We start from the raw sequence: 26644 nt of genomic DNA on the forward strand, positions 1-26644 counted from the left end.
TTGAAAAATGAACCATTTTGTTGGTGGTTTTAATTTTCACAAAGTTTCATGTTTTTTGTAATACCTTTGTATTTGTATCGGGTAGTTTTGTTTGATTTCTGAATTTTAATATACATATATATCTCTATTTTTCCTGCTTTTATAAAATGACACATGATGATGAACCATCAATAATCTATATATATATAAATTATTATTTCTTCATATTTCTTTCTCTTTTCTAGAATATCTGATTTAATTTGAGATCAAGTTGCATTTTGCTCTTGTAAACAAGCAGGTTTCAGAGGTTTGCCAGCCACTATCATATATACTCTGACAGTCTCTTTCTCTGCGGTCGCTCTTTCTCACGCTCCTCCAGCTTTCATTGAAGCAGGGCCCTGATTTGTTTAGATGTGCTGTCATCATTTAAATGTCTTGTTGTATACCTGGATGAAAGAAAGAAAGCTTTCAGGTCATACACTGTGGGGCACATTTAGGTTTCTTTTTTAATCCATGTACAGTTGGGAAGTGATTTACTGCACACTTACCTCAGTGCGTTCAACAGTCCCTCTACACTGTTTGAAGGCTGCTCTTTCAACACCTTGATGCAGCCCTTCATCTGCACAACGCACACATGCATGCAAAAATGCAGCTTTAAAAGAAAGGTCACCCGTCTCTGTCCCTCACCCCTGACTGTGATCATGGACACCCACCCACACACCCAAAAAAAGCATATGTGAATAACCACAAACCCCTCTGGCGCTGCTGCAGATTTAGAAGTACCAAAATGTGTGTAGGTAAAACTAGGCTGCTTTTTTTTTCATAAATTTAACAAATAGGCCCCCGTATGACACAAAACACTATCAAAATAGTCCACATGACCTGTTCAAAATAAATGATCAAATAAATGCAGCCTTGGTAAGCATAAGAGATGCATCTAATGCTTAAGCAGTCCCCATACATTTTCATTATATGGAAAAGAGTGGATAATCTGGATAAAAATAAAGCAGGTGTCTCCAAACTCGTTCCTGGAGGGCCTGTGTCCTGCAGAGTTAAGCTCCAACTTTCCTCAACAAACCTGTCTGGAAGTTTCTAGTAAGACCGTAGATACTGTAGCTGGTTCAGGTGTGTTTAATTAGGCTTGGAGCTACAGTGAACTCTGCGGGACACCGGCCCTCAGGGACCGGGTTTGGACACCCCTGAAGTAAAGTTTACAGGTTTTGAACTACATTAGGCTGGGTAAATCATTTTGGGGTGAACTGTGCCTTTAAGATAGCAGTTCAGTCATATAATATTATCAAAAACATGCAGCAGTTGCGTCTGCCAGTAGACAATTTAGCCACATTTAAGTGCCTGAATTTCATTGCATTAGATACTATCAAATGAAGAGACATGCAAACCAATGATGCTAGCTTCCCTTTTACAAGCCAGTTTTGCAGTGACTATAAACCAAACTAGTTTCATGGTGTTTTTAGGTGGATATACTGAATGACATAATTTCTTCCAAATTCACGCAGTTGATCATATTAACTGTGCATGTGATCCACTGACATTCAGAAAGTGTCTAGATATCGTATTTTAAACAGTACAGTGTAACTATTTTTGTGAAATGTTTTGCTAGGAAAATGTCCTTCTGTTTCACTATTGAAATAGAGGACATTTGGGGTTTGATATTTTGTTACATAATGCAGTGACATATATTGTAGGTGAGGATGAAATACTTTTTTTGGTCCAAAGATCAATAAGGTGTTCTTACATCAATCTTGGAGGTCTTGGCAAAGGCACCCACTGGATGAACATGGTCATAAAGGATGATGACACCCACCATCACACGCATGCAGAACAGCATGGTGTCTGTGTTAGTAAAACGGCACCGGTACTCCCTTTGGACAGGAAAGAGTGGATTTAATCCTGAATAGTTGACATGAGTAAATGTTCAAAATCACATTTTATTGAAAAGGCATTGAATCAGATGAACGTACGGAGTCTCCAACATGACACGGCACACACAGGCCATAGTGCTCAGGCAATCTGTGGTGTCCTCAATTGGCAAAGTCTTGTTCTGCAACATGCATGCATAGGTTTTTAATAACACCGGTGCAACAACGTTTCTGTTCTCTTTATTTCACAGGAAAACACAAGTTCTTATTATATTCATTAAGTCAAAAGGTTGGAAAAAAAAATACCTACATTGAACAAATCAAAACTGAATTTTTATTTTGGGGCGAACTATCCCTTTAAGTATTTACAGAAGATTCAGTGAAATCATAAATTACCTCTGACACAAACTTAGTTGTGGCATTGCTCAGAGTTTTGAGCATGGGTGTGGCTTCAGCGTAGAAGAGCGACATCCGATTGGCCATTTCATTATTCACTTCATTCTCAGCTTCTAACTGTAATGCAAATGTAAATGTGGTTTCAGATGGCTTTTTCTTAAGTCACACAGTAACCTACCCATACAAATGCACTCTCTGCTCAGACAATTCATATTTTATCTTTAATACCTTTACATTTTGGGTCATTCACACTAACAATGATTAACCTAAAGTGCTGGTTGCTACTACTGTAGGTGCATTGCACTATAAAACTGTGTCATGAGGCGTATCACATGAGCTTCATTCTCAGGTTTTGTCATTCCAATTAAGTTGGAAACTTTAATTGAAAATGAATGAATGAATGAATGAATGAATGAATGGGAGTGAAAATTCCTGTACTGTAAAAAGAAAAAAAAGTTGTACATCGATTATTGGAGTATGTTTTATAAGAAATACTATTTCAGTTTTTTTGTGTCAGAATTGTATGTTTAATTCATTGTGTCACTTGCCATTTCTTTGTACTGTCTGTGAAACTCTACACCAACGTCGTAATGTCAATTTCAGCAGATTGTGAACGTACCTGCTGGTTGTTCAGCCGATTCCTGCTGATGGTCCTCCTATAGTAACTAAAATCATTCTGTATGGCCGGATTTGTCATCTACAAAAGACATGATTTAAAAATATCAGAAGCATCTATAATAAAGATTATTATGGATACTACTGACTTCAAGCAGTAAGAGAAATGTTGCATCTGACTCTGAAGAATTATCCCTTAGATTATTTCCTTTAGAGGCAGACTTGGCAGATAATATTGTTATCTTCTACACATTTTACTCGACGTGACTCTCTGAGAACATCAATGTAGAGGCCTGGCTGAGTGCAGGTCTAAAAATATTAGCGGAGCTCATGCCACGTTAACTCAAACTGAGTAATGTGTGCGAATCGCTCACCTTGAGCTCATCAAAGCTGAGCGTGAAGTGCAGGATCTCTGCAAACTGTTTGGCGAGGGCCTGCTCTCTCTCCAGATGCTGCATGGGAGCGTAGGGTGGGCTAGTGAGGGCCTCCAAAAGACTGCGCAGGGCATTCTCTGCAAACAGATATTGATTACAGATTTTATTGTCCCTTACAGTTCATACAGTCCCTTTTCTGTAGCAATTTGTCTTTTCAAATTCATTCACTGTGAATGCGGTTGTCATCCCTCAAGCTTTCCAAAGCCTGTTAACGTCTGTTGCACCACACACACACACACAGACACACACACACACCTCTGGCCTTTAATCTAATGTAATCCACACGGCATACCAACATAATGTATCAAAAGCACAGCTCTGCAATATGTGTACTTGATCTTCATGGTTACAAGCACAACAGTTACTATTGTTTTTACCTCTAACGCCGCTCTTTTGTATTTTTTGTAATTGCTGCAATTTATCATAAGAACCTGTGATCACGTCAGTGTTGCCTAGATACTGAAGAACACTGGAAGCCGCAGCTGATGCAAGCATTAATGACTTCCAACTGCAGGATATGACCATGATAATTAATGCATGTTTCTAGTTGCTTTTAAAAGTCATTTGATAACCAAACTCCAAACTAATGTATTGATGGGAAATAAAATGACTAGATGACAGTTATTCCAGTTATAAGATTTTGGCCTACCAAATGTATAAATTTATGAACGTAAAATATTTAAGTTTAAATTAATTAATTTAATTAATTATCTCTTACAACAGTTAGCAACAAAGCAACAAGAATAATATTGCAATATTAACTTAATTCAATATTAACAATATTAACAAACTAGTTTATTAAAAGGATTTCTGAAGAATCATGTGACATTTAAGAAAATTCAGTTTTGCTGTCACATAAATAAATGGCTTTTTATAATATTTCACAATATTCCACTACTGTAGATATATGCAGCTTGCATAATAATTAACAACAACAATACTGTAGGTTTAAATAAAATAATAGACAATTAAATAATGTATTATTTCTTTATTATTTGAATTATTCTTATATCTCTATTCTTATTCTTCTTATTATATCTGTATTATCTATATATCTCTATATTATTATTGTTATCATTATTATTATTTTACACAGCCAAGTTACTTCTTCCATGGAATCATTTCTAGCCACAATGTTTGGTTTTCTTGCTTTAACTCGATACATCTGAGCTTCTAGCCATCTATCAAAGATTGTATGCTCACCATAGGATATATATTGAAATTAATATTAGTATTAAGTGCTCCTATAGGCCATATTGAAATATATGACCGCTATGAAAGTAGCATCAGTATATTGTCATGTATGACGATGAAATATCCAGTTTAAACATCATTATACAAAAATATATGACCACTCAATTACATTATTGAATCAAGTATTCCAGTGAGATTTCATAAGCAGTTTCATCAATATTATAACTGCATTAATGTTATGAGAGTGAATTCATGCTGTAGGACTGCTGTATTTGCTGTATTCATTGCTGGTGTAAAACTCTTAACATTTGTGTCCTGTTTGGCGACGAGAAGACATACAGCTACACCTTCAAAGCTATGCCATGTCTGGATGTCATTAGTATGCCTAAGCATGTCTCCAGAAGAGCTATCCTTTCCTCTCATCAAATATGTAGCAGCCATAAATAAGAAGCTGATATGTTTTATCTGGAGGCCTACCGAGAAATCGGACTCTATTAGCTGGGGATTAAATGTTGGGAATAGCAGGATGTGTTGAAGAGGGTGGGGCCTCTTTTTCTCATGAGTCACTGTGATGCCATACCTCTGCAGGGAAAAGCTTATCGGCATGTTATCTGTCTGGCTGGAGATCTGTGTTTCTCACTAGTCAGCACTGATTTGAAAAAAGAGGCAGGCTGATCGACTATTGCAAACATTATACTGAATTGTCAGCGAGCATGGGAGGCAGAAACGCAGCCTCCTCTACACTCTGCTGCCGCGGTTGTTATGCCCAGTCTTTACGAGGTCAGCTGCAGAGGAGGACAGAAACGGATGCTTGCACCACTCGTTGTACACACAGTCAGTGCGTTGGATGACTCGTGCACGCAAGGCCCATTACTTGACTATAGAAAAAGACAATTGGAAAAAAAATGGCCACCCACTTACCTAGCCTGAGAGAAAATTCATAGAATCTCTTGAGCTTGGCCACTAGGGGGCAGACTGCATTCCATGCCTTCTCCTGCAACTGGAGGTCATTGGGGTTCTGAATCGCCTGGAGAGGAGGACGAGCGAGAACACTTGAAACCACAACTGTCATTTACACTGACTATAAACTCAAGGTCATTTGTATACTTTAAATAAATGTATATTGTTAGATTTATTCAACATTGTGAAACATTCACAGCTGGATAACTCTTGCACATTTGCTGTTTATGGACCAGAATCAATCAAATCATATGTGCTTTATAACTGATGAAATGGTTCCTGGCTCACGATGAATAATTATTACTGGTTCATTCTAAGGTAAGCAACACTATTACTCTAGGTAGCGTTTGTACAAATAGCCCAGTGTTTGAATTGTAATACTTTTATTCTGCAAGCATGCATTAAATTGATCAAAAGTGCAAGTAAAGTTATTTATAATGTTACAAATGATCTCTATTTCAAATAAATGCTGTTCTTTTGAACTTCATATTAATAGAAATAGAATCTTTTAAAAAAAAGAAATATATATATATATATATATATATATATATATATATATATATATATATATATATATATATATATATATATATATATATATATATATATATACAGTTGTATATATATATACATACATACACATACACATATGTCATGTGCGGGGCTCTGTAATATATATCAAGGTTTCCACAAAAAATATTAAGCAGCATAACTGTTTTCAACATTGATAATGTTTCCAGAGCACTGAGTCAGAATATTATAATAATTTCTGAAGGATCATGTGACACTGAATACTGGAGTGATGATGCTGAAAATTGTGTTTTTCTTTCACTGGAATACATTACATTTTACAATACATTAAAATAGAAAACGATTATTTTGAATTGTAACATAACAGTTTTTAATCTATTTTTGATCTTTGAAATTCAGGCTTAGAGAACAAAAGAGATATTAATGATATCTAAAATCATGCTGCATGTAGATAAGATATGTTCTGTTACTTTTTTAATCATGCACCTAAAAAATTAGCCTGGAGGATGATAAAACAGGCAAAAAAGTTGCATTTTAGAATTGGATGGGCTCCGTATTTTGACTTAGATAAGTAAGCAACCACTCAGAGCATTCTAGCATTGTAGCAGCAGGTTTTGAAAAGGTAAGTGTTACTAATAAATGTAAAAATATGCCCACCTCTCTTATTTCTTGTCCTGCTCCATTGTAAGACTGTAACTCTGCCAGTATCCCATGGGCCTCTTCCAGCACAGCACTAACCTGGTTCCACACGGCTGTCTCAGCCTCTGTGGGCTGAGCATCTGTGGACAGAAGTCAGATTGAGTTGGTCAGAATGTGATAGATGTACAGTGGAGATCAAAATTAGAGAACAACCAACAATTTCCTAAATTTCAAGGTCACTGCTTAGTCCTATTTGAAGTTATCCTAGCAGGAGTCGAAGGGCAGCTTTTTAAGCATATTTCGTAAATTATTTTTATTGTATCGGTTCAACACTGCAGCTGGAATTGCTCGCCAGGTCAGTGCTGAACAGGGTAAGGATCTTAAAGGAGCATTGCGTAGGTTCTGAAATTTCTAACCATTACTGACACCAGTGGCCGTTAGAGGAACTGCAGCCAGTCTCATGCTCGTTCTCAGTGCCCACGCTCTTTTTTTTTTTTTACTTACGAGGAGTGTCCGTGGGTGTCTGAATTGCGCTGGAGGCTGGTCGCTTCTTTCCATCCACAGAGTCCATTTGAAAACACTATTGCCGCTGCTTACTATAATGGCTGGCGTGCCGTACGGTTGTAAGCCCAAGTAGACGAGAACGCGAATGACGTCACATTTGGTGAATTTTCGTGCCAATTCGGGCCCGACTCCTCCACACACAATTGAGCCTACAGGCTGATAAAGGCAACCGTGGTGGACAGTCGAGGTGTCCTTCTTTTTTTACATCATGGTTGGCTCATACATGTACAAATGAAAACTCTGTCTAAAAGATTTTTTTTAAGTAAAAACCTCCACATAGCTCCTTTAAGAGAAGTCGGACTGAAAGCACAGTCTGCAGTGATGAAGCCTCTCATCAGCAAGAAGAATCAAAAGGCTAGGAAGAGAGAGAACTATAGAAGAGAGTGGAAGAAAAGTGGACCAGGATCACACCAGTGCAGTGTGAGAAACTAGTGATGCCCTGCAGCAGTAGATGTACTGAAGTCATTCAAGGCTTCCTACAAATTTCTGACAGCCGTAACCATCCAAAATGTTAGTTGAAATCTTCTTTCTTTCTACAGTGATTACTGTTCTCTAATTTTGATCACCGTTTTTCTACAAAATTAAGGATTTTGTTGAAATGCCTTGGTTATTTTGTCAAACATGTTAGTGGGTCAGTGGTATACTTACAACTAATACTGCTTAAAATGTTAAGCGATGAACAGTATTTCTGGAAAAACCAAGTATTTATTGATTGTTCTCTAATTTTTACCTTCACTGCACATAAATGCTCAAAATATATACAGTCCTCTGTCAATTTCTCGGCCAACCTGAGTTAAAGATCACCTTTGTCACACTATCATACTGATATAATTTCTTATAGTCCTGATGGGTTTTTGTTTTGGATAAATTTGGTTGGGTTCAACCAGTCAAGTCAGAGTTACATCTGAAAATTGGAAAAATAATTACAAGAAAGCTTCTTGGTATGAGTTAATTTGGTGCTAGCATTGGATTATCTTCATCATTTGGCACCAGGAGTGGGAAAGCGCTTTCCAACGAACTTCGAACCATAAATCCATATGGATTAATCTGGTAATGATGATGATGTTATTGTGAGTCGGAAGAACATGAGGAGGATTTAGGTTGTGTCAGTGTGTGTCAGAATTTGTTAGGGCTGAAATTAACAGCTCTGGTGGGAAATGTCGATGAAAGGACACGGCCAATGAAGCAGCTCCACATGGAGTTGCTGGCGAGGCTGGGATGAGTTTAAAGAGTTGTGTCAGCTTCCAACACAGCAAGCATCAGGCTTTTGATTAATTGGCTGATGATTGTAGGCAGGAAAGCAAACAGAATATCATGCCCTGGTGGACGTCAATTTAGTTTGTAAACCTCTATTTAGCTTTCAGTTTTCAACCACATGATATGCAATACATCCAAACAGAAGGCCAGACAGCTAAAAAAAAATAAAACATCACAATAATCCACAAGTAATGCACACAACTCCAGTACATCAATTACCATCTTGTAAAGTAAAAAGCTGCGTGTTTGTTAGAAATAAATCCATCATTAAGATGCTTCCTTGGTAGTGCATCCACCTCCTATGCCGGAGACCTGGGTTTGAAGCCCACTCGGAGCAAAAACAAGGTGTGGTCGTGAGGATCTGGAAGAGAGGAGTTACATTGGTGCCGTGACCCGGATGGTAGTGAGGAATAGGGGGTGTGCTGGAGACCTGGGTTTGAAGCCCACTCAGAGCAAAAACGAGGTGTGGTGGTGAGGACCCAGGAGACAGGGGTTACACTTGGTTCATAATATTACTTAAAAAAATTAATCTCACCTGAATCAGGAGAGAAATATTTACAAAGTATAGCAGTCCAAAACAGTTTAAGACAAATATGTCAGGGGATTTTGATGTAGGCTTTTTCTCTGGAGAAAGAGTTATTCTGGATTATTAAACATACAACGTCTTGATGTATTTGTGTCTTACAAACATGCTTTTCATTTCACATAATGTTAACTGATGGACTGGAGTAGTGTGGATTACCTGTTGATTATTGTGATTTTATCAGATGTTTGGACTCTCATTCTGATGACACCCATTCACTGCAGAGGATCCATTGGTAAATGCAAGAAATTGTATGGAAAATTTCTCCAAATCTGTTCTGATGAAGAAATAAACTCATCTACATCCCAGATAGCCTAAGGGGTGAGTACATTTTCAGCAAATTTTCATTTTTGAGAGATCTATTCCTGAACTATTGGGTGAAATATAGTAATTGTGATATGTGATATGAAGTATGTGATTGGGACTTTCTTCAGTGCAGTTTTTGTTCATAATCAAACTGGTCATGAAAGCTGCTTGGTTTGAAAGTGACTTCTGTGTGAACTGTGCTTAATATATCTCTGTGCTATTTACTATGGACAAAGTACCTGTTTTTGCTCACTAAATTTAGCTAATTTTACCACCCCTTTACTGTGAAGAACATTTTAACATCCCAAAAATATTTTTTCACTTTAAAAACATTTTGTGTAATGGAAAGGTTCTTTGTGAGACCATAGATGTCAATAAAGAACCTTTATTTTTATACTATGTATGGAGTTTGCAGTGTAAAAACTGCAGTGGGAGGTAATTTGGGAAATGCTATTTGCTAGATCAGATTTCTTAGTTTTTCCATCTCAGCTTGCTTTTCAAGCACAATCCTCTTATCCTGCATCCACACAGGGGCCGCTATGTTTATAGAAGCAGTTACCCCTATCAGAGGTCCTTGATGCATTTTCTCTGTCAGTGTTTGACTGAATACACACATAGCTGTTTTTACTATCAGCTGAACAAACATACTTCAGCGCAAACAAACACACACACACACACTATACTTCAGTGAAATTACCAATGGCTCCTCCCAGTCAAGTCACCACCAGGTCTGTTTGCTCAGCCCGCCTATGATCTTCAAAGAACAGAGTCTGTGAAGACGGGTGTCAATGCTACAGTATTATTGTGCACCACACTCTTTTTGGTTCCTTACATGTACAGAAGGCTATCATCAGCTCTTCAGTAAAACTGATCTGATCTTGGGCTCAAAGCCTGTTTTTGTGTCATTGTGTCTTGTATTGGAGATATTCAATTTTTATGAATGCCATTAGTAGCACACTAACCCCATATCAGAACTCAAGAAATGTAAACCAGTGCGGTGTAACGCAGGTGATCATTTTTTCGCTGATCAAGAGAGAGCGGCTGTTGTCCAATTTTTGTCCTTGTTGTATTACACATTTATATTATGCAAATCCTGCTATAGGGTCAATGACGAGTAAGAATTGTCAAGTTAGAACACATGCCAAGGTCTTCTCAATTGTATATCTGTGTGCTTTGTTTTTTTTTTACTGTTTTTATACCATTTTCAACAATGTTTTCATTAAATAAATTATATATTTTTTAAAAAGTAATGTGTTATAAACTTCAAAAAAGTATTTTTACATTTTTCCTTTACACCTTAAATGTATATGAGTAATGATCATCATTTTCAACTGTGCTTTCTTGAATACAATGTTTTATCAATTTGGCTTTTGACAAGCTGAACCAAACTTTCTGGCTTTAAAATGTCTAATTATCTGACCAATTCAAATTGAACAGATGTTCATCATACAAGAGACATATTCAGATCAATTAACTAATATATTTGGAAGAAAATGAACTTATGTCATTGACCCTATAATGAATTACAGACAAATGCATTATACTGTATGTCTTGTGTCAATTCAAGAACGCCTCCAACCAATTAAAATATTCTAAGAGGAAGGACACCCTACAATTTATGACTGGAGATCAACCAAGTCTTCTGGTGTCTTTCACATGTGAGGCACAGGAGTTTTATTTCCTCCATAAAAAGATGTTAGGCATGTAGCTGTTAGAGGTGTCATAAAAGGAAGGATTACTCAGGAGGGAGAGAAGTGCTTAGGTAAGGGTTAAAAAGGAACACAACATCAGAGAAAAAGGAAATTGAGGCTTCCCTTTCAATAAACAAGCTTCCATTCCCACTTCCTTAAATCCTTAGACTGTTTAATAATGCATTCACACAGATCACACACACATCCAGATGCACAAGGACACACAGGAACAGATTATGGAGCCAAAACACTTTACAAGTCTGCAAAGTTTTGGGCGAAAGAAAAAAGGAGATAAGTTAAGTGTTATGTGATTGTTTTCCATCCCACTCTAACTGCCAAAAAAGCATGGCATTCGAACGACGACCTTTAGCTTAGCCCATCACAGCCGACCTGGAAATGAGTGCAAATAAAGTCACATCACAAATTGAGGTCACCAAAAAAACTTTGAATGCCAGGCATTGATGCACAAACAGAGAGATGGTGGAAAAAAGGAAGTGAAAATGTAGAGGACAGCGAATGACAAGGAACCATGATCAAAAAGGAAAGAAAAGCAAACTCAAAACATAAGAAGCTGATGGGCTCACGTTCAAAGTCAAGGAAAATTATTTGGCCATGCTCCAGTTCGGTGCAAGCCAGCGGTTTCAGGAGATTTCCCATGATCCCCCTGGAACAGAGAGAAGGGAGAAGCATGTGGGTCATGGGACATGTGACAGATGTGTGTCTGGTGTTGGGTGTGTTTATGTGAATGTGCATGGAGTCTGGGATGGGGTCCGGGCGTATTGGGTGTGGGATGGATTCTCGGGAAATGTTGATATGATCACATGGAACACACTGAAACTCATTTTTTCTGCTCTCTTTATATACATTAAAAGAAAACGAATGAATAGAATCATGAAGAGAGCAAAAAGAAGCAGTTTCCAAAAAAAAAAAAAAAACTTCAGTCTGTCTTAATCCACCTAGAGGATGTGTCTACACCTGCTCCAACCCTGATACCTCCATCTCCAATCACACACACACACACACACACACACACACCGTACACCAGCGAAACACTTACTTTCGAAATCCAGGAAAAAATGAGGACAGTTCTCTAAATCTTTGCCAAGGACCTTAATGAGGTTCCCCATGGCCGGCAAACCTGGGCAAGGAAGACAAATAAATACAGTACAAAGAAATACAATCTAGATAATACTCATTAGCAAGATTTCTAAACTGTCAGTGCATATTTTTACTGCCAAAACACTGGATGATGTCATCGGCTGTGGTAAGAAGCCAGACTGTGTATTGTGAAAATCTGGAAAATGATGCTATTTTTTTGTATAGATTGTAATGAAAAGGCTGTTTGTGGCTGTAATAATTTAACAAAATAATCCTTCTGACAAGTTCTGTAACCTTGCTGTAATATAGTGTTTGTTGTTGATACAGGAATACTTTTTCCGCACTATAAGGCGCACTTAAAAGCCTTTAATTTTCTCAAAAAACGACGAAAGTGCACCTTATAATCCGGAGCGCCTTATTTATGGATCAAGGTTTTGTTGACATTCCCTTTAGCACAGCTCCATTTAGTGGATGCATAACAAAAACCCAGTCAAACGTTTGACTGCAGTATCTTCTATTCTGTGCGCCTTAGAATCCGGTGCGCCCTATATATGAAAACAGTTCTAAAATAGGCCATTCATTGAAGGTGTGCCTTATAATACAGTGCACCTTATAATGCGGAAAATAAGGTACATGTATTTTTCTTCATTATGGTGGTGTGATAAAATGAATGCATGAAGATGTTATTATAATGTTAGTCTTATTTTCTGCCATGTTGTTTGTTGCAATGCAGAATTTGAATATAATGCAGGAAAAGAGCAGACATATTTCAGTGATCATGACAAACCACATAAGCAGGAACAAAAACCTTTTGGTGGTGATTTAGCATTTTGTGACTTGAGACCTACAGTACAGTAACTTACTATAATGGCTTGATCATATTAAATTAACTAGCACTTACCCTGCGTAATAACACACAGCTGAAGTCTGCCTGTCCTTACTAGCTGTGAATTAATGCTTATAGCCATTCTTACTGTCCATACTGAAAGTGAAAATGTATGTGACAGGACGAAATTTTAGATAATCAGTTATGTGAGGTGGGATTTTGGAACAATGAGATTTCACCATGGGTGGGGCTAACCAGCTCAACAAAACATAAATAGAAACTAAATAATTGACAAAACATCCAGTTGCCTGTGGTGTTCACTGCTGGTTTGGACAAAAATTCTGACTAGAATAAATGTGTTTGCTGCTTGTTGCTTTTTGTAGCATTGGATTTGGTTAGAACATAATGTTATATAGTTTGCATACACTAAATATATCAGCTGCAGTTAGCAATGGACACAAAATGGGGCAGCTTCTCTTGGTAATAGTTTGCATTAGAGGAATAATTCTGGACACACTACTATCTAGAAACATTAAAGAAATAAAATAGCTGGATTATTATGACACTGAATAACAACACAAAACCTATTATGCCATTTCCCAAAAGTAACAAATGTGCATATTGGCAGTGTTCTAAATAAGTAGCTGTTTCAAACCTAGGCTTTTAAATCTTTCATATCAAGCCATACCCTTTGCTTATGGCACACAACGCAAAGATGGATCCTCTCAGCCTGTTAGTCACTTTAGAGGCAATATTTCCCCCTCTGCCTGTCTCCTGGCAACCACCAGTAGAGACCTGTTTCCATGTGTTTCCATGGCTGGACCACATTGCCTCTCCCACCTGTAATCTCTCTATATCAGAGACTTTCATGAGATACCAGCCAAATCCTAGTCTAAAGTGTATAACTGACTGTCTGTCTGTCTGTCTGTCTGTCTGTCTGTCTGTCTGTCTGTCTGTCTGTCTATCTATCTATCTATCTATCTATCTATCTATCTATCTATCTATCTATCTATCTATAAAAGCAGGGCTGTTAAAATCATCAATGACTCTATCCACCCCAGTAACCATCTTTTCACTTTGCTGCCATCTGGTAAGAGCTTCCGTAGCCTGATGGCAAAAACCGAGAGACTCAGGAGGAGTTTCTTCCCCCAGGCCATCAGGCTCCTAAACTCAAAACCAGCCACTTAACATCTTCATGTCTCCACTTAATATTCATTTTATCAGTAAGATCTTCATCATTCACTACCTCACATTGACACACTGACAGTGTCAACCAGTTTGCACATTTGCCTCTCTGCCTGTGTATCTTAATATTTAAGACTACAGTTTACTTTCATGCACATTATTTTGCATTCTATATTTAATTCTACAATATACATATTTTTTTATATTTTATTCTTATATTTTTATTGTTTACTTTTATTTCATTATTTCATAGCTATATTTATGTATATTTTCTATCTATCTATCTATCTATCTATCTATCTATCTATCTATCTATCTATCTATCTATCTATCTATCTATCTATCTGCCCACCCACCCATCCGTCCGTCCATCCATCCATCCACCATCTATCTATCTATCACTTTCTCTTGTGCCTCATTCCAACAGAAATTTTAACGTAAACCTCAGTTCCATCAATCTTTTTTCTCCCCAAAGCTCTTACTCAGGAAATTGTCAAACTATAATTCATTTTTTGAATCTGTCGGGTCAACAAAAAGCATACAGCTTGACGTATGTGACTGTCCTTTACTCACCAGCCAACAAATGTTTGCCTTCCTTCTGCTGACTTCCCTTTAAAAGCCTCTGAATAAAGTCCTTTTAACAAAGTCCTCTCAGTTTTCCACTCCTATCCGAGAGTCTTCCTCCACTGTATATTTCTCCTTCAGAGCTATCCCTGAACCCAGCTGTGAAGAGTCTGTCTTAATGCGGGTGCTGTACAGCCCCACAGGAACCCTCTCAACCTTACGAACAGTCCCCTCTGCAGCTCTGCGTTCAACATCGCTCTGCTCTTTTCACACTTCTCTTTTTCTGACTGCTATTTAAAGGCAAGGCTTAATTTAAAAGAGCCTGGTGAAACTATTTCTCAGTGGTATCACTGTATATTTAGGCTGGGTTTAGATAGGGTGACAGGTTAGAGTCCTTGTGGCTTATACTAGTGCAGGGGTTTACCGATAACTTGAGCGCTCTAGCTGCAGTTTCCTGTATATGAAATATATGCTCTACTGAAATTAGAATAACACAGTCATCGATTTGTGCTCTGCAGTAAAAGACAGTACCCAATGTTTTGTATATGTTGCCTTTTCCTGGTTTAAAATGGTCTGTGATATTAAAATATTAGCTTGGGCTAAACTGAAAAAAAAAAGGAAATTCATTAAAGCAGACTGTAGAGTAAAATATTGATGAGAACAGAGTCCCAGTATACTTAATTATAAGGAAGTGACCCTGGTGGCAGCTTGTTGGGCTGACCAAAAATGGATTGCAACTGCCTGAGATCGAAACTCGAGCAAAAACTTGTGCTTACATAGCAATTTCGCACTGTCCCTCTCTGATCCGCTCAGACTTCTCCAGACTTGACCAGGGAAATGCATATTATTCATAATGCCACATCCAGCATGTTGAATAACTTTAACACTAAAGCTTTTGTCTCAAATATCTGTTGGTTTCATTACTGCATAAAGAGATGAGCGGTTGACTGTATTAAATAAGCACGGCTTCAAAGATGGAAACTAATATCTATAAATGTTTCTGCATGGCATCTGTTCATAGACTATTTTTGATCAGAGTTGTGACTGCTGTTTGTGCTGAAACCGATGAGAAAATATGCACCATTACAAAGTGGTCAGACAGAATGCAGTTGCATTCAGACACTTCTGTGGCCTTTTCCGCTTTGTATTTTCACATCTTTTTCTCACTCATGGTGCCATATGGCCCAGCAAATAGGGCTACATTGTTTTTGGTCCATACCTTTGCTTGCGATTTTCCTTCCAGAGCACTTCACTGCATCAAATGAGAGCCTGTATTTTTCTCCTGCAGTATCACAGCATCAGTCTCCCCTACCTGAAAGAAACAACAAAAAAGGGTCATGTAATTTATTATTTTTTTTCATTTATTTATTTCAGAGAAAAGGCTAAAAATGGGAAAAACATGGCCAGATCATTTTATCTAACAAAATCTCTACATATGTTTAGAATTTTGGAAACCAAGCCTTTTAGGTTTTATTTTTATTATTATTATTTAATTATTAATATTTTATTAATTTATTGCATTAATGACATTGTTTCATAACACTGTGCACACCTCATCAAACCCTCATTAGTGTAATTCTAAAAACAATAGTATCATTACTGAGATACATATACATATTAAAGTGTGAAGTATCTATTTTAAAATTCTCATTAAAATATCTTTAAGAATAATTGGACTCATTAATTAATTTAGAAGTGGATGTACAGTATTTGTCAAAATTAGGAAAAAACTATTACTATTGGCTAGTAGTAATAATTCCTTTAGGCATATTTTTATTTATTTATTTTATGTGATCACACGGCTGTCCACAAATGAGACCTGCACAGTTTAATAACCGGTCACTGAAAACTTAACCCAAATTTCAAATTTGTGGTCAATTTAGTATATGTATGTACTTACATACAGTGGTTTGTTTTAAAGCAGTCAGTCTGGCAGACAATAAAGTGATAGACCTCTGAGGAGGGATTCATGGATACATTTGACAAGTCACAGTCTGATTCATTTCTTGAGTGGCACAGCCGGCCACCAATCCATCATCATACACACCACAGTATCACCCTCCAAATGAGGCATGTAAACAGTTAGCTCAATGCATTATGCGGCAATGTCCCTCATAAAGCTGAGGCAGTGTGCAGCATCATGCAGCACACAAAGCAATCTGCTCACTGCAGTGGCTTTATGACTGATCTGATCCTTCTTCATCTAGAATAACATCTGGGGATCATTTAACATACCAGTATAATGTAAACTGACTCAGGATCAGTTCTACTGTAGTTCCACTGAAGTGTGTTCATTTAAGATGTTAAAATATTTAGCTTAACGCACACAGACATCTACAGTAAGTAGGCAATTTTTAGGTTCAACTGGTCAAAAAATGTAAACGGTAACACTTCATTTTAAAGACCAAGTCTCACCATTAACTAGTTGCTCATTAGCATTCATATTACTAGGATATTGGCTGTTTATGAGTACTCATAAAGCACATATTAATGCCTTATTCCACATATTCATATTTTAGATCCCTTAATCTTACCCCATACCTAAACTTAACAACTACCTACTATAAATAAATAGCCCTAACCCTAACCCTAATAACTAAAACTAAATAGACATACATTAAACTATATAGACATAAAAAAACTGACAGCTAAAAAAGAGAAAAACCAACAACAAAACGGCACAGTTGCTAAAACTTTAAAGTTAAAATGGAAATGGAAAATTAAAACTAATTTTAAATTAAATTAAAACTGATTCATTCATAAAAAAAGTAATAGGATCTCAACTAAATATATGTTAAAATGTAATTTATTCCTGTGATCAAAGCTGAGTTTTCAGTATCATTACTCCAGACATCAGTGTCACATGATCCTTCAGAAATAATTCTAATATGATGATTGGATGTCCAAGAATGTCCTTTTTTTCAGGATTATCTGATGAGTAGAAAGTTCAAAGGAACAGTATTTATTTGAAATGCATATCTTTTGGAAATTGTTAATGTCTTTGCCACTGTTCATCAATTTACTGCTGAAAAAGTATTAATTTAATTAAAAAAGTATCATTGTTAGTGTACAACAGGTGGTTATCAGAATATAAACAGTAGTGTTGTATGCTTTTCTGCTAAAGTAACCATTAATATTTAAAATGTTGTTTGCAAGCTTTGAAGTTTCAGTGTAGTCCAACAGTATATGACCTGCAATTGAATTCTCTGCAGTGTTAAGGGACTTCAGACTTATTGACCGTGCAGAGGACAGGGTCACCAGAGACCAAGACATGTCTTTGACAGCATACCTATAGCATAGATCAAACCTGTCCACCCCCAAAAGAAAAAGAGTGTTTAAATGTCAAAGGATAAAGTTGTAATGATTTGTACAATGTAGGTCTGACTGATGTTCATGTCTCAGTGAACAAAACACAAGGTCAAGCATTTCTTAATGAACTTTGACCTAGGCCAGCAACATCCTAACAAAGCCCTGGCAGGACACGGTCTGCATTCACTCTTTACAGAATGCTCTTAAAGATCTTTTAAAGCCCAGTTATAGTTCCATTTGCACTAATGCCACTTTTATTTTCATTTGTTTGAAACAGAAATAAGTGAAAATATACTCTAAACTGTTAAGCAAAGGACTTTATGAAAATACACCTCTGTTTTAGGGTCACCGACAGAGTAGCTCATGAAGTGCTCTACACTTCCAGAAAAAGAAAAAAAATTAGGGGTACAACAACTAAAAGTGCATCTTCATACTTTAGAGTAGTAATACTCTTGAGGAGCTACTATAAGCCTTTTAGGATTAAATAAGATACAAAGTTGTCCCTTTAAGGGTACTACCCCAGTGACAAGCTCTTTTACTCAAAGACAAAACAATTTATGCATTGGTCTAGCATTGTGTTCCGCAAATTTTGTAGGCTCTTATGGTAAATTGCTTGTGATGATCATCATTTGTATGTCACTTTGAATAAAAGCATCTACCAAATGCATAAATGTAAATGTTGAATAGGTCCAATAGGTTCCATAGGAAAATACTGTTTGCAAACTAGAGTAAAAGGCTCCAAACAAACACATTATTGACCCTGAATGAAAAACCCATTTGATCAGAATGTACCTTTAGAAAGGGATATCTTTTATTTAGAATTTAAATTCATAAAGGTATGGGTATGGGATAAACTAGGCCACATTATTTTACCTGTCTTAATCAAAATGGTTCCCTGATATACTTAAATATACCCTTTGAGTCTCATATATTTCTTCCAAAGAAGAATGAAAGTGTATGGATAATAGGGAGAAATGAACAAAGAGCAAAAAGCTTTTTCAGTTTTATTGTCAAGTTTTCTTAAACTCAGTCCAATTGTGTTTTTGACACTTTTTGACATGAATGCGAAAACATGGCCTTAAATTCACCTTATTCTTATTCTTCCACACAATTCTGTATTCTCAGGCAGAGAAAACACTTGTAAAAAGAATTTTTATTTTTTAAATACAGTATTTTAGCAGATAATAGAATATTAATGAAATTAAAAGCTACTAAAGTGTACTTACACTTTCATCTCTGTTTCTTCATTTACTGTAGGTAGACTTTGTAATAATGTCAAATTCAAAGTTTTACTTTAATGAACATTTTTGAATCATGTTTTAGTTTTTTTTTAGCATTCTATAAAGTACTACACTTATTTCGATGTGTTGACTAACAAAGCCCATGTAAAGTACTTGATTATAATTTGATCAGTAGTGTGTTATTCAATATTATATTTAAGTTAACATATGTTAAATGTACTTAATTGCAGCTTCATCATTTCAAATGTGTAATTAAAATATATATTTAAATACACAACATACATACAGGTCCATACAAGTATATATTAGTTTACCATAAATCCTTGTCAGTACATTCAACATAAACATTAAACTTTTTTTTTTTTAATACAACAGAATTATGAAATTACATACAAAGCTGTATTTAAGTCTAGAGTGGGTGAGAAAAACACTCTAAAGTTCAGCTCATTGCAATTAATATAAATTGCTTTTAAACTGTAATACCTTTTCAGTTAATTGTAATAAACATGCAAGAAAGTGTCTAAAAGTATCACATTAAGTTTGCACTCTCGTAAGTAAATTATCTCCACAATAAGTATTCTTTTTAAAAGTACTGTATGCTAAAGTGTAGTTCTTTTTCACGGTGGAAGTCAGGGAATAATAGTAGTGATGATTTATCTTTTCTTTTTCACTCTACCTATCCCTCTCACTTCCTGTCTGACATGTCCAACTTTTTAATGAGCATCATTATCGCTTCTGCAGTGTGTGGCGATAGCATTAGCCTAGCATGGTAGGTCCTCAAAGAGAAATTGGTATTGACAGTGTGCTCGCCTCTGGCCTTGATGGAGATGACAGCGTCAGTGCTGGATGAAGCGAATGAATGGAAATCCAATGCTACAGCTGACAGGGTTGAGGATGCATTGCCATCATCGGCCCATTGTCACCTACACCAATATTAGAGAAAAACAGGAACCAGGAAGAGGAGAGAGAAAGAAGGGAACAGTTCTCCACCGCCACCCCTCCCCCATGCTCTCTCCATCCACTGCAATGGAAGAAAAAAGGCTGAGACCGGAGAATAGCGTGCAGGGCAATTGCAAATTAGCATTGTGTGCCTTTGCTCAAGGGCTGACAGGAGACAAAAGTCTTGATTGCAGAGCTAACATCAAACGAACAGTCAGGAATGGATAAATGGATTTTTGATTCCACTGTTTTGGTTCATTATTTCCTTAATAGAAATACAGCAGAGATATCCGGATCTATAATAACCAAATTCTACCCACAGTCTAATTTTTATCTCTTGTTTTTTAAAACCAGAACATCCCCTGAGAGTTTATGATGTGTTTAGTAGCAGTTTTGTCAGCAGAACACCAGAAAGCATCATTAAGAGAATGGCCATTTGCACACATGTAGGCACGTGCCCTTTTCTGATGGGGAAACAAAAGACTGGTGTGATCGAGCCACATTGCACTGAGGTCTACCTGCCAGTCTGTGTCTGTTTCACACATTTCTCTGGCTTTCTCACTCCCCGTGTGGAACACACCTGCTCAAGGTCAGGGAGCAAAACCAGGTGCTAAATATAGCAAGAACACTTGCAATCTCCTTGGAATAAAGCTCCCGTCAACCGTCTTAGTTCTTAGTTGTCTGAGTTCAGAACTGTTCTGGGAAGACCAACATACATTTCCTGTGCTCCCAGCTGTTATGCTGTCTAGCTGGTGGACGGAGGAAGTCTTGCTGGGACATTAGCATACAAGCTTCTCATCCTGAGGACCAGCATCCAAAACACCAGCTATGTGGGTCCTTTTGATCTACTGTAGCTCATCAAAATGTCTTTGCAATATTCAAAACAGCTTGAAGAGAAATATGAATCCTAAAGTAATGATTCTCAGATGACTTTGCTTTAAGATGCAGATTTATGCGAGAGATCAAGTGGCATTTAAAAAAAAAAAAAAGTACACAAACATTTCCTTAAAATTAAACCCTTCACATTATTATTATTATTATTATTAATTTACCCATGTTTATAAAATTAGGGTAATTTGGGTCCCATTAGTTAACAATAACTAACATTAACAATGAGCAATATATTTGTTACAGTGTTTATTAATCTTTGTTAATGTTAGTTTATAAAAATATAATTATATTGTTAGTTCATGTTAGCTCAGGTCCATGAAATAATGTAAAAGGGATATCAAATTTGAAATGTAAAAATGTATTAGTAATGTTAAAAACGTAATGAAAGTAATATTAATTATGATTAATAAATGCTTTAGAAGAATTTTTCATTGTTAGTTTATGTTAATAGTGTAGTCTACTAATGTTAACAAGTGGAAAGTATTGTAAAGTGTTACCAAAATTTGCAATGCAAATAAACTTGACTTGCCAACATTCTTTTTATAATGTAACACTATACAATGTAATTATATTAATATGTACATAAAATCGAGCATTGGCATTTATTATTAATATTTTGCCTACTTATTATATTTATTAGGTATTTGTTATTGGCCAAATTTATCACACAAAACAAATGTCTTTAAATGTTTTTAAATAAGTGACACTTATTTAATGCATTTGGTTCATATTGATCTTGGGTAGTTTTGTTCATGTGTGGGAATGTTATGTACTCTCTGCATGCAAGTTATTTTATTTGCCTTAAAAAAGTGTGAGTTTGGATGCACAGCTTGATCACAAGGAGGCTTTTGATACCCATAGTTAATGGAAATTTCAATATGACCCAGTTTAAAAACTTGTTTTGGAGTGAGGATATTTGAGCTTTTGTTAACTTGCTTTTCGAGCTTCTGATTGCGCATCAAAGCATCTGGTGGGATATCTGGCAGCAACTTCCCTGCTCTCGCTGGTCTGATTTTGCAGGGCAGATAGACAGATAAGAGAGGATGAGAACTCGGGTATCAGCTCCACCATCACTCACTTTGCCTCTGCTCCACAGAGCTTGTCTGCCAAACAAAAGTCTCTATCTTGTTTTAATCCAACAGTGGTCATCTAATTTTCACTGCTCCCATTAGTGTGAATGAGACTTTTGGGAAAACCTGTCTGAAAACAATCATTTTTGCTATTCTGATTGTAAAGTGAAGCTACATAGTTGAAGCTTACTCATTTCAGTATTACAATTTCTGCAAGATTCTCTTTACATTTTGAGCTTTCGGAAAATGGACATTGGGTTTTGGACATACATTACCTCTGAAAATCTCTCATATTTCTTAATTTGGTGATGCGATGATCATAAAATGCATGCAAAAGCATAAAATGGTCTCAGAGACTATCCACTGTCATTTAGACATATCATTGTCCTTCAGAAAGAGATCTATAAGTCTGCAGCAGTGTAAAGTGTCTGGCCTGTACTGTACATGCTATTCGTGCGGATAGACATACCGTCTCACATAGCGCTGTCTCAGCCGTTGCTCTCGCCTCAGGCCTGTAGGAAATCAAAATCTGGACACAGGTCACTGTGACCTAACACAGTATCTGTAACCATTTCCTGTGACAGCCGTTCAGAGGGATGTTCATATTTCATAGCTAATTTTTATATATGTTTAAGAAATTTGAGTTTAATTTATTTGAAGGATTAGTGCCAAAAATGCACTTGAAGCGAGACACCGATCATGAAAATGGCAAAATCAATCTTAATTACTTTCCTTACTGTTGAGCACATTGAGGGTAAAATGAAGTTGATAATTCGTTCAATTAATTATAAGCGTTAAAGAAAGTTTGATAAAAAGCCTGATCTCGTTTAGCGAGACAAACTTCAGTAATATGCCATAAGATCCATTGGCAAAATTTGTGATATTATTCCTGCAAGTCATTAAAGTAAAAGTGTAGTGAGACTTTAAGGATGGATTAGACAAGCTATTGAAAATAGTATATCTGTCTTTACACTTAACAATGGATCTGTAATCCCTCATCTTTTGATTTGAAATGTCTTTTGAACTTAAGTTAGTGGTTTAGACATTAATCCAGCAATTTCTTAGCACACAGGTTATCAGTTTTCTGGATTTGGTTAGATTTGGTTCATTAATACTATCAGGTTGTTAAAAAGTAGCCTTGCTTTTTATAGAAGTTTCTGATTGAATCCATTAGGCCTCTCATAAAAGATGTCAGCATCCTCGTGGAGATAAACGACACCAAGCTCAAGATTGCAGAGCAAGGTGTTCCTTTCAAATAATATTTCATTTCACATACACATAGAGGGTATTTTGAAAAATGTCAGTTTTTTTTCCAGTGGTTGACTGGACTTTAACGTTCTTGAAAATATCTTCTCTTATGTTTTGCAGAAGATAAAATGCCATGCAAATTTGGAGCTACCAGGGGCGTCACTGAAATGTAAAATATTATTGATAAAATAGAAAATATTATTGATAAAAAAAAACATTAAAAGATTAATGTATACCGACCTGAGAAAAATGTTTCCGGTAGTGTTTTTTAGCTGTTTAGAATCTGAACTAGTAATAGCAGATTCAAGAATGATACTCTCTTTTGATGTAATCGGTCAAACAAGTCTGAAATTGTTTGCAATGAATTTTTATTCATTCAGATTGATTCATTTACTCAAGCATTGGATAGTTTGCAGCAGTTTTCCACACAGAAATAGTAACGGGATATTTTATAAGTCAGAAAACGAATAAAAATCTAGATGAAGTGAATATTTTTTTTTTTTCCATTGTAGAAAACAAAACCTGCAATTGCCTTCTATTGTTGTCAATGACAAAGTAGCTCTTTATCATGTGTGCAGCTTGTGAACGACTATATATCCATTTGTATACAAAACAGTATTAAAAAAAGATATATATGAGCAGACTTCATTGCTGGGGGGCCTGGGGCTTCTGATTCCCACGCTCTATGACTGCCCTGCTTCAGGCCACTTCCCCGTGACACACATGACATGCCACACTCTCTACTCTGACCCACTTACAGTACAGCACATATATAATGCTCATGTGGAAGGTGGGGGTCAGAGTCATTGCCATCAGCACGGGGCAGAAATCACAAATCAGCAGAGAGCAGAAGGCTGACAATGAACAGCTACTGTTTTAAACTTTAATGATTTTTCTTTCTTACTGCCAGTAGATTTTTTATGCAATTTATCTGAAATAGGAATATAACAAAGAGTCAACAGTCAGCTCTATCCAGCTAACCTGACTGTTACAAAGAAGAGATAGAGAGATGCATGATGGAGACCAGGTTCAGACAGTCTCTGACACGGAGGCAGAGAGATGGAAAGGAAGAAATGCAGACAGGCATGTTTCCATGGGTGAAGGGGAAAGATTTGGGGTGAGAAACTTGCATCATTGGCTGCAGCCAATCAGAGGCCTCGTATAAAATGTTCAAAGGGAGTGTCCTAGCAACAGACAAGTAAATACATTTTCAGCCTGAGATTGATTTCATGTAAAGGTAAAGCATATATTTGTGATAAACTGATGCGTTTATGATGCTGACACAAACTAATGAGGTATTTGGTGGTCATATTCAAAAAATTTTGTTTAAAAAGCATTTTCGATCATTGCTTGTGGTCATTAAATACATATATTCACAATATGCATCATATTTTGCTTTCAGCTGCTTTTATTTGAATTAATTTCGAATAGGATACCAACAAATTTGTTATGATTCAAGTTCTTTTTAATACACACTTAGAGTCTTTTGTACTTATGCAAGGAACAATGATTTTGTATAATGAGAGAAAGCGAAAGCTAACCATCCCTGCAAATTCATTCCAAGTAAACGACAGATTTTGTAGCCACCCAGCCTGATTTTTTTTAACCAGCATACCAGGGGTCTGGCAACAAAAAGCATTTGTATCCTGACATGTATGACCAGACTACATTTTTAAGGGCTCCATTCATACATCCGCCTCTTTCTTCTCCCCTCAGGTGTGAAGTTTCTCTCCCATATCCTGCTCATGTACACGAGAGCGAGGGAAGATCGAAAAAAGGAGTGGTTCATCTCTCCATTCATAGTTACATTCATTTCTCCCAGCCCTTCACATGCTACATGTTTTTAGCTACAACGATGCACAAATGTACACACATGCAGCTTAATTAGCCCTGTGTGGCTTATCGTTTGCACTGAATGCCTGTGCAAATCTCACCTGGGAATAAAAGATGATTTCTGTGAACATCGCGCTATCACAAGAGAAAGAAAACACTTCTATAGTGTCCCTATGAAAGCACCCCTGACTATTTACCCATAACGCCTCCTTATGCACCACTGGCCTCAGTTACTGTGAGAGGATGTGTATTGATTAGGCTAATAGGTGTGTTAATTAGCTTTACTACAGCAGACGTGAGTTTTACAGTTCATGTATATGTAATGCAACTGGAGTGTTTTGCAGTGAAAGAGGACGAGCCCCATTTGACCGATCGTAGGGTTGAGAAAGTAGAACACCCCTCTCATTCTCTCCTCCAATCCCTCGCTTTTTCTTCTTCCACAACCAGCCGGCTGCGACGGATGCCGGTACAGCATCACCTAGGTATCGAACTAGCACATAAACCGTACCCCTCTCTACCCGAGCAATTAGAATGAATGAAGCAGAAATGAGACACAACAAGGCTGACACACACAAAAAAAGCAGGAAACAGAAATAGTTAGTGAGCCCGCTTACCGGCTCGGCGTGTTTCAGGGAGATAACAGCGGTCCAGCTCTTTCCGCAGGCAAAAGGAAGAAGAGAAAGGATGGAGGGAATAAGAATAAAACAAAACAGAATAAAAAGGGGGAAAAGAGCAGGGCCAAAAACAACACTCCTTTATCCCAGGGAGCTGAGACTGTGGGTTTCCCTAAACACACGGCTAGTGTCTGCTTAAACCACAGGCTCACGCTGAGTGTGTGTGTCTCTCTCTCTTTCACTCCCTCGCTCACTCACATTCAGGCTCCAAATGGTCTCTCTCGCTCCTCTGCTTTCAAGACAGTCTTGCCTAGCAGCTGCTCATCTATGAGAAATGGAACGCTCTGTTCCTCTCTCTCTTTCTCTCTTTCACAAAGACCTCCGCTAGCCTCTCCCCATCACACCCCCTCCCCCCAACCAACAACTGAGTTCTGGTGTAGGACTGGGGTTGGGGGGGGGGGGGGGGGGGGGGGTGGGAGTATGCGAATATGCGAGCGGACCATTTGCACGAGCACCGTGTTTATTTGTGTGCATAAGGGTGGGGGGATTTAACTCTTCTCCTTCAGGCTACAACAGCAGGTGTGTGTATGAGTGTGTTGGTGGGTGACATGGATGTGGCCCCTCCGAGAAGGCGATGAGTTGGAGCGGCGATGGGGAGAGGTGAAATGAGGCATGTCTAAATGGCCAGGATAGCTATTGTTTGTGGTCGTCACATGATTCATACCACTAATGTATACTTGAAGATATCCAACCATGTAGACTAGCACATGACTGATGTTGAGGGAAGGTATGAAGAT

The 26644-nt window shown here is 37.2% G+C and overlaps 1 protein-coding gene across 6 annotated transcripts; it reads right to left on the reverse strand.

The window, feature by feature from the left end:
- On the reverse strand, positions 1-26194 carry LOC132104391 (CYFIP-related Rac1 interactor A-like). Of its 6 annotated transcripts, XM_059509825.1 has the most exons (13): positions 25848-26194; positions 15922-16014; positions 12087-12167; positions 11614-11693; positions 6647-6768; positions 5420-5525; positions 3245-3381; positions 2875-2952; positions 2256-2372; positions 1962-2041; positions 1736-1862; positions 528-598; positions 1-425 (listed from the first exon to the last, which is right to left on the reverse strand). In XM_059509825.1, exons 4-13 carry the CDS (start codon positions 11684-11686, stop codon positions 362-364), a joined length of 975 nt encoding a protein of 324 aa, XP_059365808.1. In that variant the 5' UTR covers positions 11687-11693; positions 12087-12167; positions 15922-16014; positions 25848-26194; the 3' UTR covers positions 1-361. The 6 variants fall into 6 exon arrangements, with proteins under 6 accessions (XP_059365808.1, XP_059365809.1, XP_059365813.1 ...); XM_059509826.1 differs by lacking the exon at positions 12087-12167; XM_059509830.1 differs by lacking the exon at positions 11614-11693 and having other exon boundaries at positions 25848-26152.
- Positions 26195-26644: the final 450 nt, after the last annotated feature.

This window comes from Carassius carassius, chromosome 25 (genome assembly GCF_963082965.1).
Source record: "Carassius carassius chromosome 25, fCarCar2.1, whole genome shotgun sequence".
NCBI lineage: Eukaryota > Metazoa > Chordata > Actinopteri > Cypriniformes > Cyprinidae > Carassius > Carassius carassius.